Source organism: Pseudorasbora parva, chromosome 7 (assembly GCF_024679245.1).
Source record: "Pseudorasbora parva isolate DD20220531a chromosome 7, ASM2467924v1, whole genome shotgun sequence".
In the NCBI taxonomy this organism is placed as follows: Eukaryota; Metazoa; Chordata; class Actinopteri; order Cypriniformes; family Gobionidae; genus Pseudorasbora; species Pseudorasbora parva.
In genome coordinates, this window is record NC_090178.1 from 18,341,699 (window position 1) to 18,367,194 (window position 25,496).

General features: G+C 36.9%; 3 protein-coding genes across 4 annotated transcripts in view; 1 reads left to right on the forward strand and 2 right to left on the reverse strand.

Annotated features, from left to right (window-relative positions):
• Positions 1 to 333: 333 nt before the first annotated feature.
• On the reverse strand, positions 334 to 3,963 carry zgc:172323 (uncharacterized protein LOC564165 homolog). The gene is made up of 10 exons (XM_067448387.1): positions 3,746 to 3,963; positions 2,980 to 3,129; positions 2,605 to 2,724; positions 2,399 to 2,494; positions 2,180 to 2,314; positions 1,913 to 2,023; positions 1,658 to 1,768; positions 1,434 to 1,558; positions 861 to 1,337; positions 334 to 468 (listed from the first exon to the last, which is right to left on the reverse strand). Exons 1-10 carry the CDS (start codon positions 3,890 to 3,892, stop codon positions 381 to 383), a joined length of 1,560 nt encoding a protein of 519 aa, XP_067304488.1. The 5' UTR covers positions 3,893 to 3,963; the 3' UTR covers positions 334 to 380.
• A 3,716-nt stretch (positions 3,964 to 7,679) lies between these two features.
• On the reverse strand, positions 7,680 to 12,253 carry tstd3 (thiosulfate sulfurtransferase like domain containing 3). 2 transcript variants are annotated; one of them, XM_067449600.1, is made up of 4 exons: positions 11,994 to 12,253; positions 11,445 to 11,633; positions 11,178 to 11,337; positions 7,680 to 8,153 (listed from the first exon to the last, which is right to left on the reverse strand). In XM_067449600.1, exons 1-4 carry the CDS (start codon positions 12,115 to 12,117, stop codon positions 8,087 to 8,089), a joined length of 540 nt encoding a protein of 179 aa, XP_067305701.1. In that variant the 5' UTR covers positions 12,118 to 12,253; the 3' UTR covers positions 7,680 to 8,086. The 2 variants fall into 2 exon arrangements, with proteins under 2 accessions (XP_067305701.1, XP_067305700.1); XM_067449599.1 differs by having other exon boundaries at positions 11,445 to 11,654.
• Positions 12,254 to 14,581: 2,328 nt separating this feature from the next.
• usp45 (ubiquitin specific peptidase 45) overlaps positions 14,582 to 25,496 on the forward strand; it is a 47,519-nt gene continuing 36,604 nt past the window's right edge. The window contains exons 1-5 of the mRNA XM_067448385.1: positions 14,582 to 14,874; positions 15,757 to 15,865; positions 16,080 to 16,249; positions 23,363 to 23,463; positions 23,908 to 24,008. Coding sequence (XP_067304486.1) covers positions 15,763 to 15,865; positions 16,080 to 16,249; positions 23,363 to 23,463; positions 23,908 to 24,008 — 475 coding nt within the window. The 5' untranslated portion in view covers positions 14,582 to 14,874; positions 15,757 to 15,762. The remainder of the gene's footprint in view (positions 14,875 to 15,756; positions 15,866 to 16,079; positions 16,250 to 23,362; positions 23,464 to 23,907; positions 24,009 to 25,496) is intronic.

Sequence of the window (25,496 nt, forward strand, 5' to 3'; positions counted from 1 at the left end):
AGAATGGGGCCATACAGTGAGTGTGATTCTTGTTGTGGCACTGCCGTTCGTATGACAGCTTGGGGTCCCCCTTTGGCCAAAGAATCAAAGTGAAAAACTGAGCCTTGAGTGACAATCACATTCCCTGCTTGTATCTTAAGAAGTTTTCTTGTCTATTCCTTCCTCATCATAAACAGTCATAATGTGCACTGCATCTTACACCTGTTGGTATTGTGTAAAAGTGGATTGTATGCACAAACAATGTAGCAACAAAACCCACAAAAGGACATGATGCTCAAAGCTTTATTTCCATTTCAGAACAAGCAATACAAAGCACAAGCTGGTCTTTGAGTAGTAAGGCACACGCATCTGAAGGCATGATTGGTGAGCAGAGAGCACCACTACTCTTCATCATCAGCTGCTCCTGAGATGGAATACGATTTCTCCTGTGTGTTGCTCTCCAGAGTGTCATCCTCAGTTTTAACTGTTCTGTGGGAGAAACCGATATAATTCATTGAGCAGGCTAAAATAAAATGCTGCAATATTAATTCAACACTTTTTATTTTCTCAAAGCCTCACATGAGCTCTGTTATATTTATTGAAGTTTTTGGGATGCTTAGATTTATTTTTATTTTGCCACCAGTCTCAAAGTACAAAAGCTATCGGGTCAGTATCCTTTTAAAAAGGCATTATTCATGTACTAATATGTGCCCTTTAGGGGTACATAAGGTACTAAGGTGTACATTTTGAAATGGTACTACCAAAGTGACAACTTCTGTACCTTTTATTTGCAGAGATATTTGAGAAAGGGTATGAAACAGGGTGGAAAGGGAGGCAGGGCAGGAGATGGGTTCTGGCAGAAAGCTTAATTTTAATGATACCTGATAAGCACAGTTTTCCTCTCCGTCATCTCCACAGCCTGCTCTTGAGTGTAGTCTATAGTGGTGCCTGGGCCGCCAACTCCACCGGTGTTCCCATTAACAAGACCTCCGCCATTACCTCTGGGAAAACCTCCAGCAAGACCACCACCAGTGCCTCCTCCAAGACCTTTGGCAGAGCCACCTCCAAGACCTCCAGCAACACCATCACCAGTGCCTCCTCTAAGACCTGTGGCAGGATCACTGCCTAGATCTCCTCCTAGACCCATTGCAAGACCACCACCTAGACCTGTGGCAGGACCACCACCTAAACCTCCAGCAAGACCTCCACCCACTCTATCAGTAACTCCTGCACCCACAGCACCTGCAACACCAGTGGCTCCAGCACTGTGAACACTCATGCTGCCGCTCATGAGGGACATGGTTTGCATGCTCTGTACCATGGAAGTGAGACGGGAGTCCTCGCCCTCAATGAGCTTCCTGCGAAAAACAATTAAGGAGGAAGGATTGTAGAAAATAACATATTTGTTTCACTCGGAAAGCTATAAGTTGTTTGCTTAAGTTGCTAAAAGCTACCTATATGTGGTAATTTCAATCTCAAGGGACATCTTCACATTGAGCAGATCTTGGTATTCACGCAGGAGCAGCGCTATCTTTTGTTTGGAGGATTTCAGCTCAAGCTGCAAGGCCTCAATTCTTGCCTGACAAAAAAAAAAAAAAAAGCATCAGAAGTGTTTATATTATCATATTTATGCTTACATTTCTTTCTTTGATTTCACTTTGCATTTAGGCCAAAGCACCTGGAGTTCTTCTAGTTCTTTTCTGTACTTCTCCTGAGTCTCACGGATCTGTGCTTCCAAAGCATCATTTTTGGTTTTCAGAGAGTCAAAGTCACGCTCCTTATTTTGAATCTAAAAACAAGAAGAAACTATGAATAAATGTTATACTGTAATTGTAGATGTTATGTGTTATTTTACTATTGTTATAGTATAAATTGACAAAATATAAAAATATTTATTGTCCAATATAAGCACGTTAAAAAGATCAATACTTACATCCTTCTTCGCAGTGACAATTTCCTCCCTTACATTCCGCACACTGTCCACATGTTTTGTTGTTTTATTGTTGAGATCTTCAAATTTATTTTTGTACCAAGAATCCATTTCCTGCAGAAAAATTCAAAGTTCATACAGTGTTTTTTTTTTTTTTTTTTTTTTTGTTATTGTTGTTTTGTTTTGATAAAAAAAAATACACACATAATGCTCATAGGCCTCCTCAATTTCAAATATTTTGAACAATATTTGTTATGTAAAAATACCCACCTGTAAGTTCTTAGCTGCAATGTCATCATACTGGTGTTGGATCTGCTTGAGAGCGGCTGAGAGGTCGGGGAGACTGTAGGTGTCTATTGCTGTGGCGTGGGCTGTGTATATCTGTTTCAGAAGCTCCTCGATTTCCTACAAGCGTGCGGTTTTGAAACATTAAAACATTTCCATTTTATTTATCAAGTACAGGTATAATTGTTTTTGTGTTTTAATTACCTGTTTGTGTACTCTTTGAAGGAATTCTATTTCCACCTCCAGGTTTTCTAGCTGCTTCTCCAAAGCAATGCGCGCTGAGGTCGCGGCGTCCACGTCCTGCAAATATAAAAGATACTCATAAAAAATGTTATTCTATCACTTTTTTTTTTGCTTGCTTGCTTGCTTATGGAAATAAATGTTATAAGACTATTTGAAGGGAATCGTACCGGACGGAAAGCTTCAATTTCAAGCTCGGCTTTCTTCCTCATCTCTAAGGCCTCCTCATATTTAATCTTAATCATCTCCAACTGACCCGCCATAGCATCCTTTGCAGCAATAGCAAGGTCCTTAAAACATAATTGGTATTATTATCATACAATTCATAGACTTGTCGAAGTCATAGAAAAATGTCCCCTCAATGCGAATTATTCTCTCACGGTTGCTTATCCGAGACGACATTGGACAATATTTTAAAGAGTCATTTTACGAATAAACCCCTATGGTTGAACATGAATTAATGTATTCGTTTTTAAAAAATAAAAATGAAAAAATAAAATTATTTAATGCTTAAAATCTGTCGAAAGACCCATTCAAATGATTACCCTCTGAACTCTCATCTGCTCAGCCAGCCTCTTCAGCTCCTTCAGTTGCTCCTCGTACAGCAAGCGGAGGCCGGTGGGCTTCAAGAATCGATTCTTAAGGGACTCGATTTCCGTCTCCAACAATCTGTTTTGCTGCTCTAGCGACCGGACCTTCGTTTCGACAGGAGAATGAGAAAACACAGTACGCGGGTTATGTGCTCTGTCTGTATGCCCACAGAAGTGCGAATAATGCGCTTTATCTCGTGAGCCAGCAGTGGCATTTCCACACTGCCAGTGAGCGCGACGCATTCAAGCGTGGCCAAATCAGACAAATGCTGTCAAAGATGGCTCTAAAAATGAGGCTCGTCTCCAAGAGCATTAAAAGCAATGTTAAAGATTAAAGGTTAAATATAGGCCTAGCATATATCTGTTAGGCTATCAATTGTAGTAGGCCTATATTATAAATTTATAAATCCTTTAAATGTATTTTAGGCCCTATATAGCCTAGCTATGTGACAAAACTGATAGCAATAGGCAACACTCTTAAAAAATATTGGCGTAGTTCCATGATTTATCCATGTAATATTTTATTCCACAAAAGGTTATTCATAGTCAATGGATCATACAAATGCTCTTCGTGTTAAGGAAAAACAATATTTTAAGAATAGTTCTCTGAATAGTCTCATTTTTGAAAGCTTTAATTTTTAGAGTAGCCTATAATGTAAATTGCTGCCAGTGCCTTTTTTAGTGGTCTAGTCAGTGTTTCAAATTGCGCGAGCGCACTTGCCTTCTCAATGTATGCTGCCAGGCGATCATTGAGCAGAACCATTTCTTGTCTCTCGCTGCTTCGTGTGCTGAGGAATTCACGGTTTTCTGCAGCAGCCTGTTCAAGATCGAACCCAGAACCCCCTCCGATAAGACAGATGGCTCCCATTCCGACACTGCAATTAATTCAGATTTAGCACAACTTGAATGCCAAGGTAAAACGCCATGAGAACAACTGTGAATTGAATGCAAGGTTATGCGTGTTGCGGGTATGTGAAGATTTATTTAGCCTATTTGTCACGTTGGGTCACGCGCTCGAGTCTAGTCTGTGTGTGATTTGTAAGGGATCAATAAGTCAGATAAAAAGAAAGTGTGTTCTAACAAAGCAATTATTTGCCACCAACTAGTAGGCTAGCCAACTAATTAAATACGAAACTTGAAAAATCTAAATATTAAAGCCACCTATTTGCAAGCAATCTAGTTTTTCATTTTGTATTGAGGTTAGTTAAAATATCTGAAATCCTTTGTATAAATTATAATTATTAGACAATATATATATATATATATATATATATATATATATATATATATATATATATATATATATATATATATATATATATATATATATATATATATATGAGAAAACATGATGGAAGATAAGAGTTAAGCATGTAGTAAACAAATATTTAAATTGATTTAATTATTTATTGTAGGCCTATTTTATTTTATTAAATATTGGCCAAGTGTAATACTACAAAATATATATAAAAATAGATGAGATAATTTAGAAATTATATTTTACATGGAATTTAACATACACACACACACACACACAAACACGCACACACTCACGCACACACTCACGCACACACTCACGCACACACATAGTGTTTCCATGTTTTATGGGGACTTTCCATAAGTGTAATGGTTTTTATACTGTACAAACCGTATTTTCTATCCCCTACACTGCTTCTACCCCTAAACCTACCCATCACAGGAAACATTCAGCATTTTTACTTTCTCAACAACAACAAAAACTCCTTCTGTGTGATTTATAAAATGTTTTCCTAATGGGGACATAAAAATGTCCCCACAAGGACAAGGATTTCAGATATTGCCATCTTTGTGGGGACATTTTGTCCTCATAAGGTAGGGATTACACACGCGCACACACACACACACACACACACACACACACACACACACACACACACACACGCACACACACACACACATGTAATGGTTTTTATACCATACAAACCGTATTTTAAACATTTGAAATGTCCTCATAAACCACGTTTATGTTGTAATAACAGTGTAATACCCATGTAGTTATGCAAATTTGTCCTCATAAATCACATAAACAGGCACACATACACACACACACACACACCGTATGTGTGTGTGTGTGTGAATTTAATAAACATAATAAAGTTACTTTTACTAAATATTTGCCTATATATTTACCAAATGCTTACACTTTGCACTTCCTAATGTCAGAAATGATTAATTCCATCCTGGGCTGAAAAATGTATCCTCAATTGGTTTAACAAATTGCATTTAGTCTAATGCGTATGATGATGTCCTTTATTGTTCCTTTGCTTCTGTTCTGACCGGATGGACGATGCTTACCCAGTCATGAGGGGCTGGCTGCGTGAGGATGAGATGGTCCTCCGGCCTGCTGCCATGCTGCTCCTCACAGAGGTGGCATTGCGGGAGTAGCTGGCTGATCGGCACCTCCCGACATCCCGTCTGACCGGAGAAGGGCTACTGACCCTCACCTGGTAAGAGGAGGTGCTGGTGTCCTCGAAATGGCGGCGATAGGATGAGATCCTTTCTGGGCTGCGACTCATCATGGGTCAGTGGCTAAACTTTGAGGCCTTACTTTGTTGATCTTCCTCTTCCGAGCTCTGTTCACAAATCCACACTCCCAGAGGTCCAGGCATTTTATACTCAGCTATAAACATGAGTCAGTGCTGTGGGAATGTTGAGCCTCTGCACAATCAAAAATGGCCTGTCATTCAAACATCTGTCAAGGTCTTGAGAGGTGTTGAATTGAGGGTTAAATTAAGCGGCAGCCGTGATGTGATGCGCTTTGATATGTGGGGATTTTAATTACACATGCTTCCAGGCAGGGCAAGAAAGTGTCACGGGGTCAATCTGTGCAAAATGATTCTGATATGTGAGAGATGACATTAATCTGGTCACTTTACATGGAAGTATGTGTAGAAATGAGGAATTGTTTTTCTATGGCCTGTCTGAGATTCATGCTTGAGACGACTAAAGGATGTAAGTGGGGAAGTCCTCACAGCCTTTTTAATCAAACCTCAAATAATACATTTGTCCTTAAAAACTGTGCGGAGTATCAGTCAAATTATGCTCTAATCTTTTTTTATTATTATTACACAATGCTGTTAGGTATTTATATGCTGACATAATGTGGTTTATGAGATTCTTTCCAACGATCGAAGATTTGCCAGCCATGTGGGAGGAAGGCTTGGTCTGCATCTCTCTGAGATGTGAACAGTGGCTAAATGAGCTGAATCACTCAGGCGTTATTTTACTCCTGCTATCTCATTCAATTATAGGACATTATTCATTCCTGTAGCAGTGCTCGTATACAGAAAAAAACACTGATGGCATTGATAAAGACAATAGGCTAGTCTCTTTATTAGCAATTAAGGCACTGTTATCTTTGTCTATTTGTTGTTGAGGCTGCTTTGCTCAGTTATAAATGTTTTATTTCAGATTTATCAGTGAAAAACAGCTGGCAATGGTACATAATGCTTATAATCATACACACGGCTCAAAGACACATGCTAGTGTGTAAGATATTCTGATATGATTATAAAATGGCAATAGCTCTTACAGTCATATTTCACAGATGACTTTGCTACTTGTATAATACAATAACAAAGGCTTATAAGTGCCATTCAAATTATGTCTGAAATGGGTTTTCTTATTTACAATACAGTTAAATACAGTTAATACAGTTCCTATTGTTTGTGTTTAAGGCCATCCATGGATTGGCCCCAGTATACCTCACTGAACTAGTAAAAATATATCAGCCAGCCAGGACACTCCGTTCCTCTGATCAAATTTCTCTGGTTACCACAACATACAGGTATAAAAAGTTTGGAGGCCGATCATTTAGTGTTCTAGGACCTAAGTTGTGGAATGCACTCCCTGTGCACCTTCGAAACATCACGGTGCTGAGTATTTTCAAAGCACATCTGAAAACACACTTTTTTAATCAAGCTTTTGACTTTTAGTCTTGTTCTTGTTTGTTTGTATTTGTCTTTATGTTGTTGTTTGATGTTTGTTCTGGAAAGCGCCTTGTGCACCTTTTGGCTGCTGTAAGGCGCTATATAAATAAATTATTGATTATTGATTAAAAAGTTTGGAATATGTAAGATTTAATGTTTTTGAAAGAAGTCTCTTATGCTAACTAACAAAAGTAGTAAAAGGGTAACATTGTGAAAAAATCATTTAAATATATTTTAAAATGGTATTATTCTTGTGTTGGCAAAGCAGAATCAGTTTTCAGTGTCATGATCCTTCAGAAAGCATTCTAATATTATGATTTGATGCTTTAAGAAACATTTATTATTCATGTTAAATCAGTTGTGCTGCTTCTTTGTTAAAACTGTGATCCATTCTTTTCCTGATTATTTGATGAATAGAAAATAGAACACTGCACATAAACTAGGAATTAAAGTGTTTTGTCTTGGTAGTTTATAAATTACATAATGTTTACATCCGATTTGTATATTTTGTAAAGAAAATAATTCTAGTGCACGATGACATTTAAAAGATGGATGAGTTACTCCCTACATTACGCTTAGGGGTTTGTTTAAATTTACAGTTAATTATTTAGCAGATGCTTTTTATCAAACTTTACAAATGCGAGAATGCAGATATACTTGTTTCAAATAAGCACAATACACATGTAATGCAGCCTTAAAGTTTTATTTTTCATATATACAAAAACAACACTTAATTTTATCTGGTGCTATGAAAACTTCATAAATTATTGAATAAAATGTTTTTGCCTGATATTGGGATTGCCTGCTCAGAAAATATATAGGTTTAAGAATTAGGCAGTTATCCCAACAGAAACTGTAACATACACACCGCAGGCCACTGCACTTCCTCATTCCAACTACACTATAAGGTATATGTCAAATTAAATATCAGAGTAGAATGTGCATTGATCACAATAGTGCATTTTGATTTATAATGTATTTCTTTACTTCCAGTCAATACCATTAAATCATGGCACATTTTGATGCAGTGTCAATTGATATTGCAGTACAAGTCAAACTTCTATCACAGTGTTAATGTGACTACAATGGAACAATCACTCTTTGGTTTGTATTAATTCACGTTCTGCCCATTCTTTCCATCCGCCTGGAAAATGCTGAACCCTACCAGAAGAGAGAAAATCAATTAAACAACCAAGGCCATAAAAACAGAACTTCAATATACTGTAGCGTAGCCTATTGATATATAAAAAACGAATCTGGTATAAATGTGCATTTCCTGCTTCTTCAGTAAAGGTATTGTTAAAGGGATAGTTCACCCGAAAATGAAAACTATGATTTACTCACCCTCAAGTCATCCTAGATGACATTCTTCTTTAAGATAAATACAATCAGTTACATTTAAAATGTCCTGGCTCTTCCAAGTTTTATAATGGCAGTGAATGGGGGGTTCTAATTTTGAAGCCCAAAAAAAGCACATTCATCCATCATAAAATTAATCCACACGGCCACCGGTGGGCCTTTTTGCCACTGCATGTTTAAAACAATTATATCCTATATTTATCAATTTAATGTTGACTAATTATATATAATTCAAAAGCTTATGAACTCCAGATTCATCCTGTGAAAACGTTTTGAATTCGGACCTTGCGTTACCATGGAAACAGTGCTCTAAATTCTTCTAGCGGCCTCTTAGTGGGCGTTGTCATGTTTCATATTGCAACATTTATTTAACCACTTTATAATAAAAACCTTTTCTAATCTTGACAAAACACATACCGTCGGAAAGGTCTGAGTCTCACGGTTCTCTATCTGCCAACTGTTTTGTGATATTTGGACAAAAAATATATATATATTTGATACAGAAGATTGCATTAAAAAATCTATGAATTTCAATGACACCCGGTGGCTATGTGTGGTATGAGCCTAAACAAAATCTCATAGGAACTTCAATTTTTGTGATATCAACTTCAAATTTGGAACACAAATTGACTAGACATATAACTTTGATTTGATAGTAATTTTAGAGTACAAATAATTTTGTAACATATATTTTTATATAAAATAATAAAAAATATATAAAAACTGTATATTTGATTTACAATAAATGTAAACTTCCATAACTTTTTTATACTTTCATTTTTATTGAAAGGATTTCACTTGAGCAATAATCTGCTGACTGTCCTCTTTAGAATAAGACCAAATTTATGTCTATATTCCAAAGCATTCTTGAATTACAACCATTTAAGTTTGGATAGTGAATTTTCATGTATTTTTCAAAAAGGGGGGTGAAAGTTAGCAAGTTAATATAGGCCTTTGTTTGGACCGTGAAAAGCATCAAAACTTACGCTACTCCTACATCCTACCAGGGGTGGTAAGTAATCAAGTAAAAATACTTTGATACTTTACTTAAGTATTTTTTTCGGGGATCTGTACTTTACTTGAGTATATTTTATTTGCATCTACTTTTACTCTTACTCCACTACAATATTAAAGGCAAAGTTTACTTTTTACTCCAATACATTTCCCCATGCCCGCTCCAAGTAAGTATTTATTACACTTGCTTTCCAAACCGGTCTGGTCAGTCATGGATGATCCAGTCGGGTATAGACTTGGAAAAGCTGACAAGTCAGGTTTGCCACACTAACGTTAGCTCAGTGTTTCCCCAACTTTTTTATTTTGCGGCACACAATATACTATGAAAACATCGGTAACATTTTACAATACAGGTGCACTATTATAATTCATGCCTAACTAATGCACAGATAATCATGAGTTAATGTATTACTAATGAAGAACTAAACCATTTATTAATGATTACTGCATCAGCAACTAATGAACATTCTCTATGATTAATAGATTAAGCAATATATGAATTGCTATTAATTAAATATGACATCATTAATTCCCTAATAACACATTACATTAACTAATAATGTAAATTCATGTATTCAAAGCCATGCATTCCGACTCTCAGTTGTCTGTTTAATTAATCATTAATCATAACAATTGGCAAAATTATAGTATGACTTTACTTGTTGAGGCACATGACTATTAACTAATTGTTACGTAATGTGTCATTGTGGTTATGGCTTTTGAATTAATTTTGAAATAGTTAATAGTATCTTGCTCATCATCTGTTTTATGGAGCTAATGTTATGGAACATGTCTATTTTAAGTTTAACCCCTATACTGCGTTAAGGTGCTTCACTGTCTCCTATTAATTGCAAACTAACAAATTCTTAATTGCAGTATCTAATCTTATCATTTGTTCAATTAAAGCATTGCAAACCAGTCCCAAAAGATTTGATCTGCTTTTTGATATTTACAGTTAATTTGAATATTTACTTTTTACTTTCGGTACTTGAGTACGTTTTAAATCTGATACTTTTGTACTTTTACTCAAGTGATGTTTGAATGGAGGACTTTCTACTTTTACTGGAGTAATTTTTTATTTAGGTATATATACTTTCACTCGAGTATAACTTTTGAGTACTTTTACCACCTCTGCATCCTACGTCATACATCCTACACTTTGGCACAAGTCGACTTGCAAAGGCTGTCTTCTGGAAGCTAGTCATTTTAGTTTATAAAGTGTTAAATATGGATATTTTTCTTACATAATGCCATTGCTTTGTGAATGCATTTATTAACCCCCTGGAGTCTAATTAATTACTTATATGATGGATGGATGATATTTTTTAATATAACTGTTTGTATGGTCTGAAAGAAGATAGTTATATTTATCTAGAATGGGTTAAGGGTGAGTAAATCATGGGATAATTTTCATTTTGGGGTGAACTTTCCCTTAAAGGTACACTATGTAAACTTTTTGTTCAAAATGTATATAATGAGTCAAGTATTTAATGTCACTTAGTATTTTACATTTTGTAGGAGGCATAATGAAACATAGCTGAACTTTAGCTTGGGTTGATGTTAGCTTAATATTGCATTTTTATTAAAACTTATTAAAACAAAATTCTTCACTTTTAAATCAAAAAGGTGAATCCCATTTGAAGACCCCTGCTACTGTATAACAGATGTTGCCACATTTAGAGCAATTTTCTTTGATTGCTGGACTAAAAATATAATAGTCCTAAGACGTCATCCTTTTCAAAGTTTCACTCAAACGGTGTAAAAAGAGGCAAAGAAACAAGCACTGGTTCTATAATACGCATAACTGCTCACTTGGTGTATCCTAAAGACACAGCAGCTTCCAGGGCAGTTTTGCTTCTTACACCAGCTAGGCAGGTGAACACTATATTTTGGGATTGTGATGGCATATCTCCTCCATATTTCTCCTTGAATTCATCAGGTTTGAGCTGGAGAGCTCCATTCAATTGTCCCACTGCAGATGAGAGAGTACAGTATTGTAATGATGAGAGAGTAAAGCATTAGTGCGACGACTTATAATACAGTAGCCTATATGGATGAGGACACTCATCGCTGACTTACGTGGAACGTTAATTGATCCCTGTATGTTCCCGTATTCCCTGAGTTCCCACGGTTCGCGGACGTCTATTACCATACCGGATCCGGACACCAGCAGTTTCTTCAGCTGCTCATATGACACATCTATTGAAGGCTCGCAAGAAGAGCTAAAATTTCGTAATGAAGCACCATCATAACGAATGACGCGGAAATCTGAAATATAACACACCCACACTTGACCAACAGAGGCCGTTATTTTGCTAGACGAAGCCTATAGTTGTCGCTGTGTAATCCTAAATAGCAGATCAACACTGAATCAATCTAATGTAACAAGTATATAGGCTATATAGCCTATAGAGGCTATAGTTTATCTCTAAATCATAAAAATGCCACAAAAAAACTTGGATTTAATAAAAAATAAAAGTAGCCTAAACTTTTTCAAACACATAGAGGGAGAAAACATGTTAAATCACATCGAAGCGGTAAAGATTAATGCAAGATGTGTGATTTTACAGAACAATCGATGTCATTCACGATGTTTTAGCTACATGTTACTGTTAAAGCCACACTCACGCTGTAAGCGAAGTAAATGTGTCCCGCATGAACTCGTCAGTTGTCTTGTTACAGGAATGACACTTCTTCTCGCTACAACGCGGACAAAACTTCTCGTCAGCCGTGAACAGACATTTAACGCCATGCTAGAATTTATAGTAAGGAAATCTGCAAGCTGACGACGTTACTTAATTCCTTGTTTTGTATTTAAATATTGAAGCAAACACGGAGAGAATAGCAGGATAGCAGCTACACACTACTCCTGTACGCATGCGCACAACTACTATTACGTCTAAGCAGTGACGTAGCATTTTTTTTTTTTTTTTTTTTGAGACCCAACTACAATTTTACGTAATATGTACATTGTTGGAAATGTTATACATTTCTAAAAGATAAAAAAAACTCTTTTAAGTCTTTAACACTTTTAAGTTGTTTATAACGATATCTTATAGTTTTACCCTTTCTTGTTCTTTTTTGTTCCTTTTCTTTTTTTCTTCTTTTTTTGCATATTTGTTCAGAAAAGTGTTATACTATATTTTGACATGCAAGTGATTACCATTTCACCTGAAATGGTATGTTAATGCATAATATACGTTTTCTCAGACACACACATTCTGCTATATGTGGGTTTTAATATTAAACTAATTATAAGCAAATGTCAATACATTCAGGAATACAAGTGGACATTCAGGAAATATTAATTGTATTAAATTAATATAAACATTAATTAAACAGGAAATATTGAGCAGATGGCAGTCTGGCAGCATTAGATTTATCCAGGTTCCTGCTTGGGCACCACCATCTCTCAGGACTACTTGACTCCATGGTAAAAAAGGCCCAGCAGGGGTTGTACTTCCTTCACCTGAGTTCAACCTGCCACAGGACCTGATGACACAGCCGTCATTGAGTCTGTCCTGTGTTCATTTATTTGGTGCAGCCAAATCAGACATCAATAGACTACAACGGACAGTCCAGACTGCTGAGAAGATTATTGGTACCCCCTGTAAAGGGTTCTGGAGTGAGGAAAGGGGCAGGTAAAATCATCACAGACTTCACTCATCCCAGCCACAAACTATTTAAAGAGATAGCTCACTCAAAAATGAAAATGTGATGTTTATCTGCTTACCCCCAGTGCATCCGAGATGTATGTGACTTTGTTTCTTCAGTATAACATAAATTAAGATTTTAACTTCAACCGTTGCAGTCTGCCAGTCATAATGCATGGTAATGGGTAATAAAAATAAACAACTCTAAGGGAGTAAAAAAAAAAAAAAACATGATTAGACAACGTGCACAAAAACCCTGCTGCTTGTGACGACACATTGATGTCTTAAGACACAAACTGATCGGTTTCTCTGTGGGAAATAGCGAAATATCACATTTTCATTTTTGGGTGAACTATCCTTTTAAACTGTTGCTGACTTCTCCTCAGATCAGCACTAGAACATGGGCACAGGAACAGTTTCTTCCCACAGGCTGTTTTCCTCTTGAACAGTTAAATGCCTCTTAGTACCCCACTGCTCAGTGCAATATATGTGTAACGGACGTAGGGCAGTGTCTGTGGATGTAAACCTCACTCACCTGGCCTGCAGTCTTTAGAGTCCTTGTTAGTGTGCCCACCTTCCATGCCAGAGACCTCGATTCAAACCCCGCTCTGAGCGATATTGAGACTGGTTACATTTGGTGCCGTGACCCATATGGGAGTGAGGTTTAGGGGGTGAGTGTAACGGACATAGGTCAGTAAGAGCTGTGCATGTAAACCTCCCTCTACTGGTCCTAAGGGGTGTGCTAGCAACTGATGCTAGCAGCTGTGGTCTTTAACGTCCTTGATAGCACCCCGCCTCGAAGCGGGTCGAACAGGGCCAGTTACAATTGGTACCGTAACCTGGATGGGAGTGAGGTTTAGGAGGCGAGTGTAAAGGACGTAGGTCAGTAAGAGCTGTGCGTGTAAAACCTCACTTTCTTAAGAGGTGCGCTGGAGGCTACAGTCTTTAACGTCCTTGTTAGTGCACCTGCGTCCCACGCTGGAAACCCCGGTTCAAATTCTGCTCGGAGCGGGATGAGTAGAAATGTAGGACCCGAATGGGAGTGAGGTTTTTGGAGGTGAGTGTAATGGATGAAGGTTTAGTTATAATTTAGCCTCCTTGTTAGCATACCCACGCTGCAGCAGCCAGTTATATTTGTAAATCTTTGTAAACTAATTTATTCCTATTCATCATTAATCACAATATTGTACGTATGTTAATTATCTGTAAATGTTTATTTTGACTATCCCTGTTTTTATACTTTTTTATATATATTTTATTCCTAAATGTTATTATGCGTCTTGTTATATTTATATGTGTGGACTGGAAGCTTCAATACCACGGCAACTATGTGATTCTGATTCTGATATAATGCACTTATATAATGCATATATAGTGTCTTTTTTATTTTTACTTGTTTTATTTTTGAGACATTTTCCCTCTTTTCTTTGTTTTATTGTGTTTTATATAAACTTGCTATTTTGTTTTAACATTTAAATGTTAAAAATGTCTGAAACAAACAGCTCTACCAAACTACAGTAGATACCCAAACGAGTTTGGCCATTCAAGTATCCGTAGCGCGTCGTTGAGGGTGTGATCACGTGATATGTGTGATACTTGTGCTTTCTGTTCCTCTTTTCCAAATGTCACCAACCTCGCTGACAAACTCTGTTAATCAAAATACAAACTGTCTCGGAATAGCTAATTTCCTGATTGTCGAAGTGTTAGATCCGAACACCAAGCTACTGACAGAAATTCTTCCGTATTTATAAACTTGGAAGCATATGCAAGTTATCAGCCTCGCTCGCTCTTCCACCTGGCCACTTGTCAACTGACGTTCGCTTGCCGAGCCTGGGGAGGAGGGGAAAATAAACAGGGTGAGTTAGGTTTATTACTATATAAGCCAACGACATTTTTACTGCTATAGCCACTCTAAACCTGTATTATAAACAGCTGACTTAATACTAGAGGAGCAAAGGCCTTTAGCCAGCCGGTACATGCTGTCAACTTACTTGTATCAGTTACCTGAGCAAGTCTCAGGTGTCGTGCTCATGTTTGCTTTGCTACAGGGGTTGTGTTAATAACTAGTTTTTTCGTATGCCTTTATTATCCTCCCTTACCGATTCGTTAGCTATAATTAATGGTTACATACTGCCGACAGCATATTTCCTCGTCTAAACTGTATTCAATTGCTGTCATATTTGATACAGTACGTTTGTTGCATTGAGCGGGTAGTCGGCTACTGTAGATATTTGAGATAGAAGGGAAAAATACGCTGGAACGTCAATGGATAATTCCAGAGCTTTCCAGAACTTAGTTATTCAGTAAGACATACGTTGTTGTGGGGAAAATGTTGAATTAAAATATGTCAGTTTAGATGTTGTTACATGTCTTGATTTTTACAGTTTTACCCTTTAGTTAATCTATTATTGATATAAAAAAAATAGTAAGCATTTTTAGTTAGAATTAATTATTGTATTTGTTTTATATATATATATATATATATATATATATATATATATATATATATATATATATATATATAATTTAATATAATATATTAATATGAAATCTTTAAAATAATTGTAGTCTTTAAGTTACAGTGGATTATAATAGATTTAATATAATTATTTTATATAATTTTGTTATTTAAAGTCATTGTGTGCCCACCTTGTAAATATGCTGATTTTGTTAGGTTTCAGAAACCCAATTTTAACTGTACTATGGGCTCTCATACTTACGGATTTCTTTTTCCCTAGATACAAATGCGGTTGAAAGACCCCTTCTCTTTAAAAACCTCAGACATGACCAAGCGGTCTAACAAGCCAAAAAAGCCTCGAGATGAAGACTCATCCGACGAGGTTGGCGGTAAGGAGCGTTTCTGATGTAATTTTTCATGTTTGTGATGCAGTTGATGCCCGTTTCAAAATCACAGCAATACAAAGCATTTATTTGACATTAAGGATCTTTGATGCATGGAGTTCCTTAGTGATTCTGATTCAGATTGTGGGTTTAACAATGGAGTTGGAGCTTATAGAGCTGTAAAGTCTTCAGGAAAGATGTGTATTCTTGCGTCAAATAGGGTTGACGTGCCAGCATGTGAGCAGGGCTGTGGACCTCAGCTCAGTAAAGAAGGCAGTGACAGGCAGCCTGTGGTCGGTGTGCTCCGATTGCCTTAAGGAGAGGAACATGGTTGAGGGGGAATCAACAGGAGCACATGACATCCTTGTGTGCCTGAAGTGTGGGTTCCAGGTGAGATCTTCTCACTCTACTGTAGGGCTGGGCAATATAACAATATTATCGTATTTCATGTCTCTCAAGTATATCGATGTAGGTTATAATAGTCAGTTACTAAATGGTCATCGACAATATCAAGAAAAAATCCAAATATATTTCACATAGCCCCATAATTACCATGCACATATTTTTTTATTCACATGAAATAGCATGAATTAAATATTTTCTATAGACTAGTGAACACGATCATCACTTCCTAGTCAAAGAATGGAACTTACTGAAACGTATCATATGTGTGTGTAATCGCTTAATCAGTGTTTCAACACTGGAAAGACATCAATAAAACAATTTGTAATGTCACTTAGCATTACATTTACCTCAGAAGTCATGCAGTGTCCACAGCTGGTTAGTACACTAGAGACATCAACTCTTTCGTTAAATAAATGCATGATATTAGCCTATATATGCATTATATTTTACTTAACCTATTACTGAAGTCTTTATTATTTAATGTGTGTATAAATAAATCTGTCATAAAAATCACATCTCTATCTACTAAATTATTATTTCAAGAACGAATTGGAGTAAAAATATAATTATATAACAAGAATTATAAATTTAATACAAAAACTGAAGTTTACATGTTTGCTTACAATGTGTTGTTTGAGTGTTGGTTATTATAACTTAAAATAAATAACAACTGAATTTAAAGGACAACTCTGGGGAATTTTTATGTTTATCTAGTTTGTTATACCTTTGTGAGTACAGTCTATAGAAAAAAAAAAACGAACCGGATTGGTGCGTGCAACACGGAGCTATTACAGTTAATGCCCAGAGCCCCCACTCAGCTAAAACGGCAGCTCTGGGGGCATAAATGTAAAGGGTGTCTTTGTGCCTCTTAATGCAATTAAAATGTCTGTCCAACATGAACAGGTCCCTTACATGAAAACAAGATGCGATTAGCCACTTAGCCATTGTTTAAACTCACCAAAATAGTGTTTTAGATGGCTAGCTGTAGTCTCGCGCTGAAGTCCCGTGGGAACGCAGTTGTAGCCGGAAAAGAAGGCAAATAGTCCAGGGAAGAGCGTTGTGTGTGTAAAGCATGATTATTTTATTACTGCACATCTTTCCTCAAGCCGTGTATGCCCAAATGGAAGCATAAATAAAGTTTACTTTACCTCCACAATGGTTGCACCCGTCTTCGACCGCGGAATGGCGTTTTTCTTCAACCCGCCCCACTGTGTTGTGTCTGTGTAAGTTAGTCATCCTTGTTAAAATGTTCGCTGCAATTTTTTACATTCTTTTGCCACAATTTGGAAAGGCACAAACGTGAACCATTTCTTCTTCACTTATGAGCCCGATCAGATCATCACTCTAGTGATTCCCGGTTCATGAACGAATCGTTCTTATTAACCGGTTCTTTTTAGTGAACCAGTTCACCAAAGCGGACTGAATCGTTCTAAATGGTTTGCGTCTCAAATCAGCGCTCATCACACAAGTTATTTTAGTTATTCACTTTTTGACATGAGTGACAGCCCTTCCGAATAGAAAAAAACTAATGTCTTGAATTATATTGTAACTCCAACCATTACCTGAACTTAGACATGTTTTGCTGAGAGAACTGATAAACTCACGAGCAGCTGATACTGAGCATGTGCGTGCAACTGAACGTGCAACGGTTCTTGGATCAGCAGTACAGAATCAAAAACCATTTCTTTCGGACACGTTCGATACTGAGAGAACCGACAAGCCGATGAGCAGAGCCTCTTCATACACACGGCGCTCTTCCCAATGCGCTATTTGCATTTCAAGGTCAAGCACTATTTGCCTTTTTTCCGGCTACAATGAAGTTTCCATGGGACTTCAGCGCGACATACAGCTAGCCGTCTAAAACACTATTTAGGTGATTTTAAACAATGGCTAAGTGGCTAAATGCATCTCGTTGTCATGTGGGGCCCTGTTCTTGTTGGACAGACATTTTAATTGCATTTTGCGTCTGTTAAGATGCACAAAGACACTCTTTACGTTTATGCCCCCATCACTGTCGTTTTAGCTGAGTGAGGGCTCTGGGCATTAACTGTAACTGCTCCGTGTTGCAAGCACCAATCCGGTTAATTTTTTTTCTATAGACTGTACTCACAAAGATATTATATATATATATATATATATATATATATATATATATATATATATATATATATATATATATATATATATATATAAATTTGCCGGAGTTGTCCTTTAAGCCAATTTGGGCTTTGTTGTTATACTGTAGTAATGTGCAAGTAAGGGCTTCCTATATAGTTTACAATTTGCAGCATTAGCAGATATTATTTTTAATCTTTAAGAAAACGTTTAGTTATAATTTAATTAATTTAAGGATAGACACAATTTATTCGGTAAACCACTGGTTAGTTAAAAAAATTAATTTTGTATTTAGTTTTCTCTCCCTTGCTGAACCGAACCTGCACCAAACTGTGACTTAAAAACCGAACCATCAGTTTTGTGTACAGTTATACCCCTAGCAATTTATCGATAAAACACTTTTTGCATATGGCCCAGCCCTACTCTGCAGCACTATGTATGCAGTTCTATCATTGCACAGTAACAGGTTGTTTGCGGCATATTCATATTTCACAAATATTAGAAACTTTAATGGCAAAAATAACAAAATTAAGAAATCGTACAAACAAAATGCTTAAAGGTGGGGTGAAATGCTGTTTCATGCATACTGAGCCTTTTACACTGTTAAAGACTTCGATTCCCATCCTAAATATAGACAAAGTTTCAAAAACTAAGTTGGACGTTTGATGGAGTGTTTCTGTGTCAAAAATACTTCCGGTTTCTCACAAGTTTCTGAGAGTTTTTTTTGAGTATAGGTCCGTTTGGCGTCGACAGAGAGGAATGTCCTTCTATGGGCCATATGGGCTCTTCTCCCGGAAGGGTGCGCGCGCGCGTGTGACTAGAGCGAGAGAGCAAATTCACAACGCCCATAAACACTGCTCTCAAGGTGAGATCCACTTGTCCGTGCAACATTTCGGTCGCGCCGCGCTCCACTTTATTCCTATGGGTGATGTCAAGCGACTTTAACACGCCCGCATAGCATTCCAGAAAGGCAGCGCTGCATTTGAACCGATTTGAACGCAGAAATGACGGGAAACGTCACAACATCACGCTTCAGTCGTGTTGCAAAAGGGGATCTCCTCAGTCACTGCTGTCACAGGACTTCACAAAATCAACAATGTTACCAAAGAAGTGTGTTTTTGACAGAGCGGTCCCAACGATAAAGGTTCACGGTTCTGCTTTGGAAACAGGCGGTGAGTAAAACTGCTTCAAATGTCTGTTGTTGGCTATCATCACACAAGTAAACATCAGTAAACAACACGATCGTGTATAACGTTAGTTAATTTATCAATGGAGCATGCAATCTATGGTGTGTGTTTAAATACATTTGTTTAGCTGACCAATATAGCTGTCAGTTTGTTTATTGTAAAACCTCCCAAACATAAAGATAGGGGACGTTCTCACAAAGAGTGCTTGCTTCGTCATTCAAATGCGCTAACGTTACTCCATTGTTGATCTATGTATAACGTTACACTAGTCTGACGTGCAAGACTGTTTTGCTTGCTACTGCTGATGTTTAGTCGCATATAATAGTCCATAAACCAAATCATGTTATCATAAACCTTGAGTAAACCCACACAAATGTTGACAGGCCACTAAATACAGTACATACCACAGAGATGGACATCCCGCTATTGTTGCTTCTCCTGTTCAATTTATTTCAGCCTCTGGATCTGATTCTGGATCATATATGTATTAGTTGAATATGATTGATAGCTATGGTTTATTTAGGGTAGCGTTTTCTTCTCCACGCTTGAGGACGTCATTGCTTTGTGCGCGCTCGTCATTCTTTAGCTCCGCCCACACGATACGCCTCCAGCCGCTTGTTTTTTTTAGGAAAGACTCGGCACAGCCTATATTTCTTTTATAAGTATAATAAAACTAAAGACTTTTCAGAGATATGAAGGATGCAATACTACTCTATAGGTACTCAGGATTGACATGAGATTGACTGAAACTGAGTGTTTCACCCCCCCTTTAAATTCATATTGATATGGGAATATGTTGCCTAAAAGTTTGGGCTTAGTAAGTTTTTCCAATAGGCACAAATACAGACATTAAATGTTCCTATGATTGCAAAGCTGAATTGTCCTCAGCTGTTTAGTTTTCAGTCAAAAAGAACAGCATATATTTTAAATAGATTTATTTCGTAACAATGCACAAGTCTTTACTGTCACTTTTGATCAATGTTATGTGTCCTGATTAAAAGCATCACATCTTTGACCCTAAACTTTTGAATGTTAGTATTGTGAAAAGAGATGATACATTTTTTTTATTGTTGTTATGACATCTTTTGACACACAAAATGACGAAGACAAATATTCAGTTTGTAACAGTAAGTAAATAAAAAAAAACATTTTATATATAAAATAATAAAATATACAGTAAAATATACAGTGCCTTGTGAAAGTATTCGGCCCCCTTGAACTTTGTGACCTTTTGCCACATTTCAGGCTTCAAACATAAGGATATAAAACTGTATTTTTTTTGTGAAGAAGCAACAACAAGTGGGGCACAATCATGAATTGGAACAAAATGTAATGGATATTTCAAACTTTTTTAACAAATCAAAAACTGAAAAATTGAGCGTATAAAATTATTCGGCCCCCTTAGGTTAATACTTTGTAGCGCCACCTTTTGCTGCAATTACAGCATTGATGCCAAAAAGTTCAATTTTGGTTTCATCTGACCAGAGCACCTTCTTCCACATGTTCGGTGTGTCTCTCAGGTGGCTTGTGGCAAACTTTAAACAACACTTTTTATGGATATCTTTAAGAAATGGCTTTCTTCTTGCCACTCTTCCATAAAGGCCAGATTTTTACTGTATACGACTGATTGTTGTCCTATGGACAGAGTCTCCCACCTCAGCTGTAGATCTCCACAGTTCATCCAGAGCGATCATGGGCCTCTTGGCTGCATCTTTGATCAGTCTTCTCCTTGTATGAGCTGAAAGTTTAGAGGTACGGCGCTTTTAACGGACCTCTGAGACTATCATAGTGCAGGACAGGTGCATTTATACGGAGACTTGAATACACACAGGTGGATTCTATTTATCATCATTAGTAATTTAGGTCAACATTGGATCAATCAGAGATCCTCACTGAACTTCTGGAGAGAGTTTGCTGCACTGAAAGTAAAGGTGCCGAATAATTTTGCACGCCCAATTTTTTAGTTTTTGATTTGTTAAAAATGTTTGAAATATCCAATAAATTTCATTCCACTTCATGATTGTGTCCCACTTGTTGTTGATTCTTCACAAAAAAATTACAGTTTTATATCTTTATGTTTGAAGCCTGAAATGTGGCAAAAGGTCGCAAAGTTCAAGGGGGCCTAATACTTTCACAAGGCACTGTATATATAAAATTATAAAATTAAAACTCATCAGTTACACTGAAGTGTAAACAACAGATACAGAAAACAAATATTTGAGGCATACATGTTTCAGATTATACGCAAGACTATACATGTACTACAGATCATGTAAAAGAAAGATAACCACGCAAAAATATTGACATTCAAACCAGTAAAACAGTAGCCTGACAAGCCAGTCCCACATCAAGATGTTTGGTCTGGAAACTCACCATTGACAGGGTTCAATCCGAGAGTGGGGGATACACGGTTGTCTTTCAAACTCCCTCTGCACGCGATAGGATAGCGCTACAACCAACCAGAGCAACGAAGGTGAAGCAAAGCTCGTTGACATATTAAACATTCGCCGTATCCGGTTGGCAAAACTCTGAACACATCTTCCCTTTTTAAAGCTACACTGTGTAACTTTTTTAGTTCATTCTTAGCTAAAAACACTTATTTCCAAAAAAAAAAAAAAAAAAAAATATATATATATATATGTGCTCATTAATGTATATTTACTTTCAAGTAATAAAGTATTCTTGGTAAATTTATAATCTGCCATTGAAAATACATACAGGTGAGGGGTTCGAATGCTGGTCGCCATCTTGCCCCTCCATCTTGAAAATACATTAGGCAAAGAGGGACATACCCGTTAATTCAAGTTTCGCCTTTCGCGTTTTAACACTCGATGGCCGTGTGGAATGTGAAGAGGGGGATTGCCATGTTAATCTTGGACTAAATCGGCCACCATAGGAGTTAAAACGAAATCAGAATTGAGAGGAACAGAAACTAATATTCGCTGGATGGTCATATACCTTTTTACCGCTAGATGCTGTATCACACAGTGTAGCTTTAAGAATGATTTCAGTGCCGTTCTTTGTTCTTTTCTCAGAGAAAACCTTAACTCCAAGTCTTCCAGAGTCGTGGTCAAAGCTGATTCGAAAGACCGCCGTTCGCCAGTTTTTGTGTTTACTAGAAGCACGCAAATGCAACTCGGCCGTCGTCATTAGGGCCCCGCCCACCGACTCTATACACGATGTGATTGGCCCAACAAGAGTTTGGCGTTTACAGCTCAGAAGGGTATACTATACAGTTTAGCTGGAGACATATAAGTCCTTTGAATAAAGTTAAAATCTGGATTCCTAGAAGCATGCATTCCCATAACCCAGACACTCGTTTACGTAATATCCTGCTTCTATGAAGCCCATCCCTCCGAAAAACGCAATGGTCTTAGATTGGTTAGATGGCCAAATGTAGTTTCCTGTATTTTTATTGGCTGAAGTGCCAAGCACAAGTTGCCGGAAACGACACACCCGTACCATTACGGGCAGAAATCACATCTGTGCTGACTAGCAAGGGTTTTAAGATATCACCAACCCACGAAGAAGCTTGTTGTAGTCCAAACCGGCAGTTTTTGTAGGCAATTAACTTTAAAAAAAAAAAAAAAAAAACTTACTAAACTACTAAAAAAATTAACTTAAGGTAAAAGAGTGAAATCGCATGCAACCACCCCTTTGAGCTGTTCAGCAGATTTGGAAATATGGCAGATATATTGTTTGACCTTGGTTTGACACTGGGAAAAAGATGACTGACCAAAACTTAACCAGATCTCAATATATATGGCAACCTTGCTATTGTTGCTCTCTCCTCCAGGGCTGTAACCATTCAGAAATTCAGCATTCCACAAAACACCAGCAAGCTCATCGCTCTGACTCTCACTGTATCACCATCAGCCTCAGTACATGGAAGGCCTGGTAGGAAACATCATAATTGATTATGCCGTATTGCATGATTATGTGTCCATATACACAAAAAAGTTGTGGGGTTAGTATGATTTTTTTTTTTAAAGAAATTAAAAAGGATGAATTGAAATGTAATATTTTCATTATTACATTTTTAATTAAAAAAAAGTTATTTTGAACTTTCTATTCATCAAAGAAAAAAGTAATAATACTATAAAAGTTATGAAAAAAGTAAATGATACTGAAGACGAGTAATGGCTGCTGAAAATTCATTTTTGACATCACTAGGCTAAATTACATTTAAATATATTAAAATACAAAACAGTTCATTTAAATTGTAATGCAATTTCACAATATTAATGTTTTTACTGTATTTTGGTCAAATATATGCATGCTCTTTTGTATTAAACATAAAATGAATTTGATATTAATTGATGTTTTGCTCTCCCTTAACAGGTGCTTTGAATGTAAGGAAGAGCTCTCCACTCACTGCAATAAGAAAGCCCTGGCTCAGACTCTGGACTTCCTGCAGAAACACTCAGCAAAGGCAGCCTCAGGTAGTTTTTCCACAGGAATACAAGAAGTGTGACTTTATCTTTAAAAATTTGAAAACACCTCTTTTTCCTCTGCTAATAGTAGCGACAGTCATTATGCTGCTGTGAAGATTAAGCTAATAGAAGCAGACTCTTATTTACAGATTAACCTGAAAATTACCTTGTTTACAAGACCTTTTGGGAGCTCAAATATGAACTGGGTAAAGCAATGCCATTTTAGCACAACTGTTGTTACTGACTTTTGTCCTGGGGTCACTCATTTTTAGTTTTCCAGATACAATGAGGAGAAAGCTCTTTGGGCTCTCCAGGCACAGAAAGCACTGATATTTCATTTACAAAAACTGATGTTTTTTTTTTTTTGAGTGTCCTCTCCTATTCACTTAAAATGTATAGCATTTTTCACAATATAATATGAGGCTTTTCACACTTAAGAAGCGATAACCTTGGGTCATTCTAAACCCTGGGTAAATAGAATCCTGGGTTATTTAATCTCACGTTTCAACACAACTCGTTCTTTATTTATTAATCCTAGGTATTTATAATCACACTGTACATTCCTAAACGCTGAGTTAACATTCTTATTGGAATATTTGTGATGTCAGCAACCATGAATGTATACATGCAGTGCACAACCGATTTAAATAATGACTAACCTCACATATTAAATATTTTATATACAGTGCGTGGCTTTTCAGAGGCATATAATTGTGATATTTTCAGTTTCTAATAATTTCTTACTGCACAGCAATGCAGGGGTAATCCTGCAAAAGTGGTGCTAACTCTGCTCCAGAGCAGGGTTTCAAAATTACTTTGGACAGTTATAGTCTATAATAGTTATGATGATATTAATTAATTTGCTATTCAGTTAAATATAATGATAATTATTGTAAGAAATTAGTGCTTTTTGGGCAGTAGGGTACTGTACAGAAACTGCTGTAAAGACAAACTACAGTGACACCCTCCTTCATTTGATTTGTCTCTAATAGGTGATATATTCAACTTGGTGGTACTGTAATCACATTCTGTTAATTCAGTCTTTATCTCCTGCATGTCAGTTAGGATGATTGCTTTCTGTCATACAGGAGCTCCCTAGCTCCACCTAGAGCTCCAGCAGCAGTTCTGCTTTGTACGCATGATGAAATGATTCTGCTACACGTTTTATTTTAATCTGCTGGAGTGATTCATAAACTCACCAATATGCCCTTGAGCAAGGGCTCAAAGGGATAGTTCACCCAAAATTTGAAAAATGTACCCCAAAATGTATTCACCCTTAAGCCATCCTAGGTGTATAAGACTTTCTTCTTTCAGACGAATAGTTATATTAACCCCTTAAGCCCTAAAGGCATTTTTTGATTTGTTTTGTCTGAGTGACATACACCAAAGTAAAGACTCATAACTCCAAAACTATAGCAAGGAGAGTCAACAGGTTGGTATCATTTGTTAGCACACTATTACTTTTTGGACATTCTAATGCTGAGAAATTGCTGATAA

What these genes read in the sequence shown, in the direction of transcription:
- zgc:172323 (XM_067448387.1), bottom strand. Translation starts at nt 3,892, where the DNA reads ATGGGAGCCATCTGTCTTATCGGAGGGGGTTCTGGGTTCGATCTTGAA. An exon ending in AAGAACTAGAAGAACTCCAG is followed by an intron (nt 1,559 to 1,657) that starts GTGCTTTGGCCT and finishes TTTTTTTGTCAG; the next exon opens with GCAAGAATTGAGGCCTTGCA. An exon ending in AGGAAAACTGTGCTTATCAG is followed by an intron (nt 469 to 860) that starts GTATCATTAAAA and finishes TTTCTCCCACAG; the next exon opens with AACAGTTAAAACTGAGGATG.
- tstd3 (XM_067449599.1), bottom strand. Translation starts at nt 12,117, where the DNA reads ATGGCGTTAAATGTCTGTTCACGGCTGACGAGAAGTTTTGTCCGCGTT. An exon ending in ACATTTACTTCGCTTACAGC is followed by an intron (nt 11,655 to 11,993) that starts GTGAGTGTGGCT and finishes CTGTTGGTCAAG; the next exon opens with TGTGGGTGTGTTATATTTCA. An exon ending in GGGATCAATTAACGTTCCAC is followed by an intron (nt 11,338 to 11,444) that starts GTAAGTCAGCGA and finishes TCTCATCTGCAG; the next exon opens with TGGGACAATTGAATGGAGCT.